Source organism: Carcharodon carcharias, chromosome 14 (assembly GCF_017639515.1).
Source record: "Carcharodon carcharias isolate sCarCar2 chromosome 14, sCarCar2.pri, whole genome shotgun sequence".
NCBI lineage: Eukaryota > Metazoa > Chordata > Chondrichthyes > Lamniformes > Lamnidae > Carcharodon > Carcharodon carcharias.
In genome coordinates this window covers 105,452,061-105,464,368 of record NC_054480.1, presented here as the reverse complement: position 1 = coordinate 105,464,368, position 12,308 = coordinate 105,452,061, and the positions used below count along the sequence as shown (strand labels likewise).

Sequence of the window (12,308 nt, the reverse complement as noted above, 5' to 3'; positions counted from 1 at the left end):
TTCCATTATGTAATCTTCCATGGAACTATCTGCCAACTTTCTAAATTTGTCAAAATCTGACCACGCTTCTTAAGCCTATAATAAATCATCCTATTGATAGATCTTATCCATAAAATTTAATAATGTTTCCAAACCTTCATTTATTAATGTTTCCAAACCTTCATTTGTGTCCAAATGCTCATCTCCAACTCTGAAAATACTTTGCAGCTTATTTTGCTTTCATACGGTAGTAAAAGTGCCAAGGCCATTCCTTGGTTTTTCCTTGGCAAGAACGTAATCCGTATCCACATGGTTACTTCATTCTTCCATTGGTCATATGGTTGACGCTCAGAAAACATCGGAAGGTAATCATAACCTGAAATTACATTTTGATTGAGCCATTTTTGAGTGACTCTGCTCTTAAAGTTAACTCCAAATACAGTCTTTTGTCTGAAGAAAGCTTAGTTTCCAATCTTTTCACTTACAAGTAGCAACCATCCTTTGCTACCATTGTTAAGCTCCAATAGCTATTAGGCAATAAAGACCGAGACCAAAACGCACTCCTTCAGATTTTCCCTTTTACTCCTTTGAGTAATCAAAAACTAAGTTAAGGAAAACAAAGGACAAAGTAGGAAGCAGCCCCTTAAAGTAGTATTACAAAAGGAAAAACTCATCCCAAAGGAAACTTGCATCATCAAATTAAAATGAGATTAAGGGGGTCAATAAAGCATCCCAGTCCCTGCAGTACCCAACGGGTACGGAAGGCCTCGATGGTGCTAGCGGACATTGCCTTCTCCCTCTCCAGGGACATGCAGCCACAGAAGAGGGGCAGACAGTCAGGCTGGACAACACCCTCGGTCACCCGCTGCCTGGACCTGTTGATGGCCAACTTGGCCAGGCCCAGGAACAGGTTCATGAGGAGGTCCTGCTCCCTCCCTGCCCCCCTCTGCATCAGGCGCGTGGGGCTGAAGTGCAAACAAAACAGAAGTAAAAGTTTTTTTCAGGTAACTGTAGAGGGAGTGCAGCCTAGCATACATTTGATCCACAGACTCCACAAGACCACAAAAACACAGGTATCTTGGCAGTCCATGAAGCAACACTTCCTTTGGTTGTACGGGGCTCCCGCACAGAGGGGAGACTGGGCGCCAGTTCTTAATAGAGGCAGAGATCACCCCTCTTAGGCAGCAGGGCAATGACCGCCCTGCAACACAAGAGGGGCATCACCCCCGGTCACGATGCTCTCCCCCAGGAACACTACATAGCTGTTCCCCAGGATGCCTTGAAGAACTCCACAGTCAGCCCATCCAGCCTTGAGGATTTGCCCCTAGAGAGGCTGTCGAGGGTGTCGGTCAGCTCCCCCAGACCGATAGGAGGGTCAAGCTTTCCGGTGCCCTCTGGACAACCTGGGGCAAGTCCTCCCACAGGACTCTACGAGCATCCTCGCTGGACGGATCCGGAGAGGACAGAGTGGTGCAATAGTCACAGACGTGAGCCCTTATGCCTTCTGGATCTGAGACAAGGGATCCATCGTTGGCCAGCAGCGCAAGGAGCTGCTGATGGACCCCGTGCCTTTTTTCCAGTGAGTAGAAGGGGGAGCCGTGGTCCAGGTCCTGGAGGAACTGGATCTGTGACCTCATGTACACGCCACAGGACCCAGCGAGTTGCAGGTCCCGCAGCACGCCCTTCTTCTCCTCATATGCCAGCCACAGGGCCGGGTCCCCGTCAGGCTAACAGAGATGCACCTCCAGGTGGAGCACCTCCTTCTCCAACTCCTTGATCCTGAATTTCCGCCCCTTTGTTGACTCCCTCATGTACTCCTGACAGAAGACGCGGACATGAGCCTCGCCCACGTCCCACCATAGCCTCAAGGAGGGGGGAGCCTCCCCGCTTCCTTCTCCAGCCGACCCAGAATCGACAGAACGAGTCCAGGAACTGCTCATCCTCCAGCAGCAGGTTTTTAAAGTGTTAGTACATGTACCACATCCAAGCACAAAACTGTACAAGTTCCGCCCACACCAGATGGTGGTCCAAACACAGCACCTGCTGCACAGAGGCCGACGGAACGCAGGACACACATGCCTTAGAAACACAGGGAGGTCGAGTCTGGACTCTCTGACTCCAGGCCTCACAAAAGTGAAGGTACTGGAGATGTCACCAGACGTCCACGAAGTCGAAGGACCCGGTAAGGTCCTTCAACTTCCTCACACCTAGCAAGCGCAGCACGGCACCGAGTCAGTCCCTGGCCTCGAGGGTACAGTTGAAATCCACGCCTGCCCCCCACCCCCACCCCGCCCGAGGACAATGCACTCAACTGAGTCAATGGAGGCGAGATGAGTGGACCCTCCTCCTGCCCCCCCCACCCATGACCCAGTGGGCGCGGTGCTGCTGCAGTCATCAGGTGGGACAAACATCTAAGGGCAGCAAGAGGTCTGAGGAAGAACAAAACAGGGGCCACATCTACCTTGACTCCCAACCCAACGGGCATATCAATACTCTCTGACCATTTTAGAGGGCAGGGAGAGGACTACCCAGGAAATGGGGGGCTGGGGGAGAAGAGAAATCACTCTTTACCCCACCAGACACAAGATCCTCCCCCTCCAAGGGGTGGTGCCTCTTCCTGGGAAGAGGCTGGGGAACTGTCTGCACTACCAGGGACCCCGACCTGTTGCTTTGACGTCTGAGGTTTCAGTATAGCCATTTTCTCTAGGAGGACAAAGGATTTAGGGACACACGAATGTTCCCATGCTGTTGCGATGAGTCCTGGGCATATGAGTGGGCCCCACACTGGTATGTCGGGCCCAGGGTTGGGCTCGGGAGGGGGTGGAACCTTTCCAAACTCAGGCTGAGGGCTAATTTTGGGTTACTCCAGGGGCTGAGGGCTCTCCTGGCTCTTTTTTTCCCTTTGGATGGGTGGTCTCTCCCTCCCCCCCCAACCCCACCAGTGGTCTTAGAAGGCATGACCACCATTACAGATCCTCCAGTGGGGGCCTAGGGTTGTTCTCCAAGGAGAGACAGGTGGGGGTGGTGCCAGCCATGGCCACCTCAGTGACTTTGACACCCTTGAAGACAGGACAATGCTTCCACACGTGCCCCACCTCCTTACAGGCATGGCATCGCACCCCATCCGCCAACCAAAAGACCTTGTAATTGGTCTCTTCATGTTCCACGAGGAACCCGCGCTCCAGTACCTCCTCCCGGGCCACGTTTATAAATGCCTTATGTCGGAAGGAGTATATGCGTCACAGGATGTCCTCCCCATGGCCAAGCCGGATCAGCACAACCCCAGAGCTAACCTCCCCAAGATGATGTAAGCAGGGGAGAAGGAGCTCACTGGGTACAAAGGGTGGGACATGAGGAAGAATGATGCTCTGCACGGCAGCTGCAAGAGGGTCTACAGGCAGGAATGTCCCACCCATGGTGAGCCCCCTGGCCAGGACCAGGTTCACCGCCCACTTGGTCCTCAGAAAGAAGACTGCTTTGCCATACATCCAGGAAGCGGCAACGATGGCTGAGGGGCCAACAACCCCAGCCATGGCTTTTTTGCACTCCTCTATTGTCATGGTGGGGTGGATGTAGCTCTTTACTCCAAGGCTCTTGGTTAGTAATTTAAATGGTGATGGGGCCACAGGAGTTGCAGGTGCAGGGGATGAGCAGGCAGCTACCCCTGCATACGACCTGGATGGCCCTGCCACTGGTGAAGATGGTGACACCATTTTACCTAGAGCTACACCCACCCCAAAGTTTTCTTATAAATAAAATGTTATTGGGGGGGGAGGTGGGAAGGTCTTTCCCCCTGGGTGGGGTGGGGAATGTTTTCTCCTGGCAGCTAATGCTGCCAGGTACATTCCTCCACACAGAGTTCAGATGTTTTAGCTTCTTTCTTCACTGGGCAGCACTAGCTACCCAGACTTAGGCACCAAAGGGGCCGGGTGGGCGGGAGAGAAGTGGAGGGAGGCAGGATCCTATCACAGGCCACCTCCCTGAGTCTTTGCATGGTGTTTTCTTCTTCTCTTCTCCATGCTCACAATCCACCAAATATTCAAGCACCCACCTCTTGATGTTAAGGATAATGTCCTGTTTTTTCCCCTTGAAAATGCTGTAGTCCCTCTCCATGTCTCCCTGTCTCTGGCTCCCCTCTCCCACCTCCTAGGCCCGTAGGCCTCTCAGGCTCCTGGGACCCCAGTGAAGGCAGCGGGCTGGGGAGCAGGTTCAGGAAAACAAGGAGGCTGAAGGCAGCAGCGGCTGCAATTAGGATTCCAGCTGTTACTTCAGAATTGCTTCACCTAGCAATTCAAGGAGTTGCTAGGATGTACCCAGCTCCCAGTTGTTATTGTGCTTGCAGTTCTTGAATCTTGAAGCAAAAGAAAGAAAGACTTCTTCTAACAGTTTTACTTCTTTTTAGAGTGCATAAAGTTCTCTCTCTCTCCAGACAGCAAAGAAAAAGACTTCTACCAACAGCAGAGTTTTACTTCTTTCCTGAATGCATAAAACTCTACAGAGAGAACTTGTCTCACCTGTTTTCCCTTTTACTCTTTTGAGTAACCAAATAAACTAAATTAAAGAAAACAAGGGACAAAGTAAGAAGCAGCCATAAGACCATAAGACATAGGAGCAGAAATTAGGCCCATCGGCCATCGAGTCTGCTCCGCCATTCAATCATGGCTGATAAGTTTCTCAACCCCATTCTCCCGCCTTCTCCCCGTAACCTTTGATCCCCTTACCAATCAAGAACCTATCTATCTCCGTCTTAAAAACACTCAATGACCTGGCCTCCACAGCCTTCTGTGCCAATGAATTCCATAGATTCACCACTCTCTGGCTAAAGAAGTTTCTCATTTCTGTTCTAAAAGGTCTTCCCTTTACTCTGAGGCTGTGCCCTCGGATCCTAGTCTCTCCTACTAATGGAAACATCTTCCCCACGTCCACTCTATCCAGGCCTTTCAGTATTCTGTAAGTTTCAATCAGATCCCCCCTCATCCTTCTAAACTCCATCGAGTATAGACCCAGAGTCCTCAAACGTTCCTCATATGTTAAGCCTTTCATTCCTGGGATCATTCTCGTGAACCTCCTCTGGACCCTCTCCAGGGCCAGCACATCCTTCCTGAGATTGCTCACAATATTCTAAATGTGGTCTGACCAGAGCCTTATAAAGATTCAGCAGCACATCCCTGCTTTTATATTCTAGTCCTCTTGAAATAAATGCCAACATTGCATTTGCCTTCCTAACTACTGACTCAACCTGCAAGTTAACCTGAAGAGAATCCTGGACTAGGACTCCCAAGTCCCTTTGCACTTCAGATTTCTGAATTGTCTCCCCATTTAGAAAATAGTCTATGCCTTTATTCTTCCTACCAAAGTGCATGACCTCACACATACCCACATTGTATTCCATCTGCCACTTCTTTGCCCATTCTCCTAACCTGTCCAAATCCTTCTTAAAGCGGTACTGCATAAGGAAAAACTAATCTCAAAGGAAACTTACAACATCAAATTAAAATGTGATTCAAGGAGTCAATAAAGCATCCTTTTTATGCATCCAAGTGGGTACTTAGGTTGATGACTGATAATTAGCAATAGAATGCCTTGTGAGTTAACTGTTTCCTTCCCCAACATAAACTATTACTAGCATAGCTGACAATACACATCTGACTCCAGGATTTGCTCAGAACTAACTTGCTTGAGTTTTTCAGTTGAGGTAACAGAGAAGGTTGATGAGGGTAATGTGGTTGATGTGGTGTACATGGATTTCCAAAAGGCATTTGACAAAGTCCGGCACAACCGACTTTTGAGCAAAGTTAGAGCTCATGAAATAAAAGGGACAGTAATAACATGGATACGAAATTGGCTGAGTGACAGGAAACAGAGAGCAATAATGAACTTACAGACTGGAGGAAGATTTATAGGGGAGTTCTCCAGGGGACTGTGTTAGGACCCCTCCTCTTCCTGATAGACATTAATGATGTAGACCTTGGTATACCGAGCACAAATTAGAAATTTGGGGATGACACAAAACTTGAATATTATGATTTGTGAGGAAGATAGTGTAGAACTTCAAAGGGACATAGGTTGGTGGAATGGGCAGGCAATTGACAGATGAAATTTAATGCAAAGTGTGAAGTGATTCATTTTGGTAGGAAGAATGTAGAGAGACAATACAAAATGAAGGGTACAATTCCAAAAGAGGGCCCAGGAGCAGAGGGACCTAGGTGTATAAGTGCACAAATCATTGAAGGTGGCAGGACAGGTTGTAAGAGCGGTTAATAAAGCATACGGAATACTGGGCTTAATAAATATGGCCCTAGAGTTCAAAAGCAAGGCAGTTATGTTAAAATAAAAACAAAATACTGCGGATGCTGGAAATCTGAAATAAAAACATAAAATGCTGCAGGTCTGACAGCATCTGTGGAGAGAGAAACAGAGTTAATGTTTTGAGTCTGTATGACCTTTTCAGTTAAAACTGTATAAAACACTTGTTAGCCTCAACTAGAGTATTGCATCAAGTTCTGGTCACTACACTTTAGAAAGAATGTAAAGGTTTTAGAGAGAATGTAAAAGGACTCACAAAACTGGTTTCGGGGATGAGGAACCTCAGTTACATGGATAGATTGGAGAAGCTGGGGATGTGCTTCTTGGAGAAGAGAAAGTTGAGAGGAAATTTGATAGAGTTATTCAGAGTAGATAAGGAGAAACTGTTCCCATTGGTGGAAGGATCAGGAACCAGAGGGCACAGGTTTAAGTTGATTAGCAAAAGAAGCAAGAGTTTCATGAGGAAAAACCTTTTTACACAGCGAGTGGTTAGGATCTGGGATACACTGCCTGAAAGTGTGGTGGAGGCAGGTTCAATCATGGCTTTCAAAAGGGAATTGGACCTTTATCTGAAAAGGAAAGATATGCAGGGCTATGGGGAAAAGGTATGAGAGTGGCAATAGGTGAATTGCTCTTTCAGAGGGCCAGCACAGATACAATGGGCTGAATTACCTCCTTCTGTACTGTAACCATTCTATGTTTCTAAGGTTCCCAGTTTTGCCTCCAATCCACTGAAGGGGTTTACTCTTACTGGTTTATAATTGTAATGGCAGAGTTAGGGGTTAGTCTGTACTCAAGAGTCTATATTTTGCGCTCAAGTCTCTAGAATGGGCCTTGACTCCACAACCTGCTGTCACTGAACTAAGACTGACTATTCAACATTGATAAAGATAAAAGGAAGTCCGATGCAGAAGTGACATCTGGGGCATTTAATCTTACAGCTACATAGGCCATATGCCACAGAAACAGGTAATTCGGCTCCTGTAGTCCGTTTGATGCTCCACACGAGTGTTATCCACCCCTCTTTAGCTAACTCTATCTAAACTGTTGCTCCCCTCTAACAGATGCTGACTGTTCCTCCAACATTTTCCATTTCAATATTTGAAACTTTACCTTTCTATTTTCCAAGAGACAGTGATACCATTTGTTCCCTTTATCTCCAGCTCCCTCTGCTGCTCACAGCTGAGAAAGAGATCTCATACTGGTGCTGGAAGGTCCCAGGGATTTCTATGAATGTGACAGTGGACAAGAGCGGATTCGTCCCTGGAGAAGACATCATCATCACATCTGAAATAGACAACCGAACGGTGAGGTTTCTCCGGCTAATCTCTTACTCCATTGGCACTGAGATCAAGTATAAGGCATTCGTTCAGGAAGCATTGTGTGACCATTACCGAGAGTTCATTGAGAAGAGTGAACTGAAAAAGATGGAGGCAATGATTGAGGCTCCGCCAAGACAGGTCACAAAAATCCTTGGATCCTTACAGCTGCCTAAACCAATGTTTATCAGCGACATGTCAAGGTGTAAGATTATATCAATCACATACCAGCTACAAGTGACAATTCCCATCCCAGCACATCACATCTCAGTAACAGCCTCAGCTCCCATTAAGATTGGAACAACTCCAGTGCACATTTCTCTTTAGAACTCGCAGTTTGAATATCCAACTTGAATTTAATTCATAGGAGAACCCAGGACCAGAAACATTATACTGTGTGTTAGATAGATATAAACACTACTAAATCCAAACTAACAAATATGTCTATCTTTCTTTAAATAAATGTTTTATTTCAATTTTCAGCTACGTCGTGTTATATGATGGATGTAGGTGGCATAAGAAAATGACCGGCAGGAAAAGACCAGTTGGTCCATCAAGCCGGGCCCACAGGCTGGAGCATTGTGAGAAGATACTTCCTAACCGCTACTCAACCCTGCTTCACCCCATCCCCCCTCTCAGCAGTAAATTGCCCTGGAAAGGACTAAAAGTTAGAGAAAACCCAGAGGAGAGGAAACTCTGGATAATTCCTCTTTAATTCTCTCATGCAGTTGAAACAAGACCAGGAGACCACTTCTTTTAATTCTTTTATGGGATTTGAGAGTCGCTGGCTAGGCCAACATTTGTTGCCCATCCCTAATTGCCCTTGAGAAGGTGGTGATGAGCCACCATCTTGAGCTGTTGCAGTCCATCTGGTGTAGGTACACCCACGGTGCTGTTAGGAAGGGAGTTCCATGACCTTGACCGAGCAACAGTGAAAGAACTTGGGCCAAGTGTTAGCTGTAAAACCACTTACCTTCTATATAATAAGATCTTTGCTCCAGCTAAGAGGAAGTTCAACTCCCTCTTGAAAACAAGCAGGGAGTCAGCAACCACAGTACCAGCCAACAACACTGTGAAGAAGTCAACAAGTTGCAAGCTTTATCAAGGATAAAAACTTCCACGTTCCACACAAGGAAAAACCGAGAATTTTGAAAGTCAGAAACAAAATGCAGGAAATGCTTAGGTGCAAGATCCATGTTTTAAGCATGACCCTTCATCGCCACTGATCAGTGTCTGAGTTGGCTGATACTTGTGGTGATAACTGGGGAGCTATTTTGGCTGGGATTGGTGTTGGCCTTGCAGGGATTTCATGCAAAAGTTCAGTTTGTATCCCAACATTTTACTAGATAGTGATGCTAAATGCTGCTGACTTAATTTGGTGTCAAATCCACATGTCTGAATAGCAAGGGGTATGCTTGCAATAGTTAATACATGCAAATAGTTGACAAGATAATCAGGATGAATGGGTTCAGTCAGGACCTGTGTAATTGGATGGATTTTATGGTCCTGATGCCACCCCTTTAAGCCCTTGGTATAGGGAGGAGAAAAATCAGCCCTAGATCTTATTTCGATTACTGCTCGGTTACCCCGTAAGATCATCAGGTACGGGCAGGGTCAGGCTTGGCTGTGACCTGTTGCCTGGTCAGATAGCTCGCAGACCCTCAGAGGCTGAATTTTTGTGGTGGTCCTCCTGACTGCTGTGATTTTGACAGATGACCCACTGAAACCATGGAGATATGTTGTAAATGAAAATCATAGCCCGTCAATCACTGGCCCACCTTTCATATTCTGTCGAGATAATTGAGGGTGAACGTTTCCTGGGGAATGGCGCCCTGTCCTGAGGTAATACCATTGTGGGGTGGGGTATGGTGGGGTGGGGGTATGGTGGGGTGATGGCAGGGATTTTAAGAAGGAAATAAATACTAAAACATGAAGAGGAATTGTCCAGCTGTGATGATGGGTCATAGCAGAAATGTTAATCCACCTTTCTCTTTCAGGTTTTGAACGACTCGCTGTGCATTTCCAACATTTTGTCTTTTTATTTCATGTCCTTTCCCAATGTTCTATTCACAGATATAGTTACAGAAATAGCACAGGGAGATGAAGTTACACAGATCGTTCTTCTTGTTGTGGTGAATAATCTGTTTATTAATCTCCTGGTCAGGGAAATGAAGAGCAGAAGAACCAAAGCAGGCCAAAGATGGAGATAACTTAATTTGTTCTTGGGATGTAAGCAACACTGGCAAGGAACTATTTATTGCTCATCCCTCATTGCCCTGAGTGTATCAAGAGTCAACTACATAGTGTGGGACTGGATTCACGTGTAGGCCAGACTGGGTAGGAGTAGCAGGTCCATGCTCTGAAGGACAATAGTGAACCAGAGGAATTTTTAAAGGATCTAGCAGCTTTCGTGTAACCAGTGCCTTCATGTAATCAATCCTGCAATGAGTTGCTGTTGTGTGTTGCAAGTACTAGTTTCCATGAATGCCAAGGGCATTTGGCTGTAAAATCACCCACCAAATCCAACACAAATGATGGTTGATAAGAATGGAGATGGAGAAGGGTGATCAATGAGCATTGTGGCAACTCCATGTAACATGGGAAAAGCCAAAAGAGAGAGAAAGAGCAAGATACTGTGAGTGGAGTTATTCCTAAATCCAGAAGGGAAAGGTTTCTAAAGAGCCTATTCTTACATTGAGAAACCTAGATGAAAGTTTGTAGTGCTAGACACCACCAATATTGAGAAAAGCAGGGAAAAAAATTAGATTGTGAAGTAGTCATTCTGTGACTCCACGCTTTCAGTTTAAGATAAAAGCAAAATACTGGAGATGCTGGAAATCTGAAACAAAAACAAAAATTGCCGGAAAAGCTCAGCAGGTCTGACAGCATCTGTGGAGAGAAAGATAGGGTTAATGTTTCAAGTCCGTACGACTCTTCCTCAGAACTAAAGAGAAGTAGAAATGTGGCGAAATATATAATGTTTAAGGGGGGTGGGACAGATGAAGCTGGATAGAAGGCCAATGATAGGTGGAGGCAAAGGAGAGATTGCAAAAGGTGTCATAAACAAAAGGTCGAAGGGGTGTTGATGGTGGTGATACTGGATAAAGGAAGTGCTAATGGCGACATTAAGAGTAGAAAGCAGGATGAGCAAGTGACAGGTGGCCCTAGTAGGGGAGGGGTAGGGGGAGGGGATGGTGTGGGAGAAAAGATCAAAAATAGACTAAAAGGTGGGGATAAAACAATGAATGGAAATAAATTGAAAAAAAATAATAGATATAGGTGGGGAAAAATGTACATATAAAAATTAAAAAATAAATATTTGAAAAAAGGGGATCAAAAAGGGGTGAGGATGGAGAAGAGAGTTCATGGTCTGAAGTTGTTGAACTCAATGTTAAGTCCGGAAGACTGTAAAGTGTCTAATCAGAAGATGAGGTGCTGTTCCTCCAGTTTGCGTTGAGCTTCACTGGAACAATGCAGCAGGCCAAGGACAGGCATGTGGGCATGAGAGCAAGGTGTTGTTTTGAAATGGCAAGTGACCAGAAGGTCTGGGTCATGCTTGTGGACAGACTGAAGGTGTTCATTGTTTTATCCCCACCTTATGGCCTATTTTGATCTTTTCTCCCATACCATCCCCTCCCCCACCCCACCCCTCCCCTACTAGGGCATCTGTCACCTGCTCATCCTGCTTTCTACTCTTAATGTCACCATTAGTACCTCCTTTAGCCAGTATCACCACCATACAACACCCCTTCGACCTTTTGTTATGACATCTTTTGCAATCTCTCCTTTGCCTCCACCTATCACTTGCATTCTATCTAGCTTCATCTGTCCCATCCCCTTAAACAGTATATATTTTTACTACATTTCCACTTCTCTTTAGTTCTGAGGAAGAGTCATACGGATTCGAAACGTTAACTCTGTCTTTCACTCCACAGATGCTGTCAGACCTGCTGAATTTTTCCAGCAATTTTTGTTTTTGTTCTTGCAGTTTAAGTCCTGTCAATTCGAGAAGGAAGTGAAAACTGAAGGAGGAAAGAGGTTCCACACTTTTGAGGTTCTGAGAATGAACAAGTGAGAACAGGAAGTTGCAGCGAATCTTGGGTTAATTTCCCTTTCAGTAAATATTGACAATGTGCAGAGTTTCAAGTAATTTACCTGCCAATCCTTTCTAATTCACCTCTGATCAACTTATTTAGTACGAATTTGTGAAGGTATCTTGCAGACCACATTTAAAAGAAATATAACACATTGTGCAATCTACTGTAATTACAAGGTGCATTGAAAAAAATTGTAGAAATAATTTTAAAATGGTAAAATATTAATATAGATTGTATGGTGTATTAAAGAGGTTTTACAGGCTTATAAGTGTTTGTTAAAGCCAACAAATTGTTATCATATCCAAATAATAATGTGACGTCAGATTATTTAAATATTTAAATGGTAGGCCAACTACATAGCTCATGGAACAATGGGCTGAATTTTCCCTCAGGCTTTGGGACCCAGTACTCAGAAGCTAATGTGACACATGCTGGGAGCGAGACACACACAGGGATATCACTGGAGGCAAACACCTAATTGGCTGCCACTGAGCTGCTGGTCCAATTAAGGGTGGTGGCTAAGCACCCCAAGCGGGGTCAGCGGCTCTGGAACCTTGACAGCCCTACTGGGAGAGGTGGCTGCAGCTGAGGGAGATCTGAGGTCAAG

General features: G+C 45.8%; 1 protein-coding gene across 1 annotated transcript in view; it reads left to right on the top strand.

Moving 5' to 3' along the window:
* The window catches only part of LOC121287572 (arrestin domain-containing protein 5-like), a 38,437-nt gene extending 30,506 nt beyond the window's left edge, over positions 1-7,931 (top strand). The window contains exon 3 of the mRNA XM_041205501.1: positions 7,350-7,931. Coding sequence (XP_041061435.1) covers positions 7,350-7,931 — 582 coding nt within the window. The remainder of the gene's footprint in view (positions 1-7,349) is intronic.
* The last annotated feature ends 4,377 nt before the right edge of the window (positions 7,932-12,308 follow it).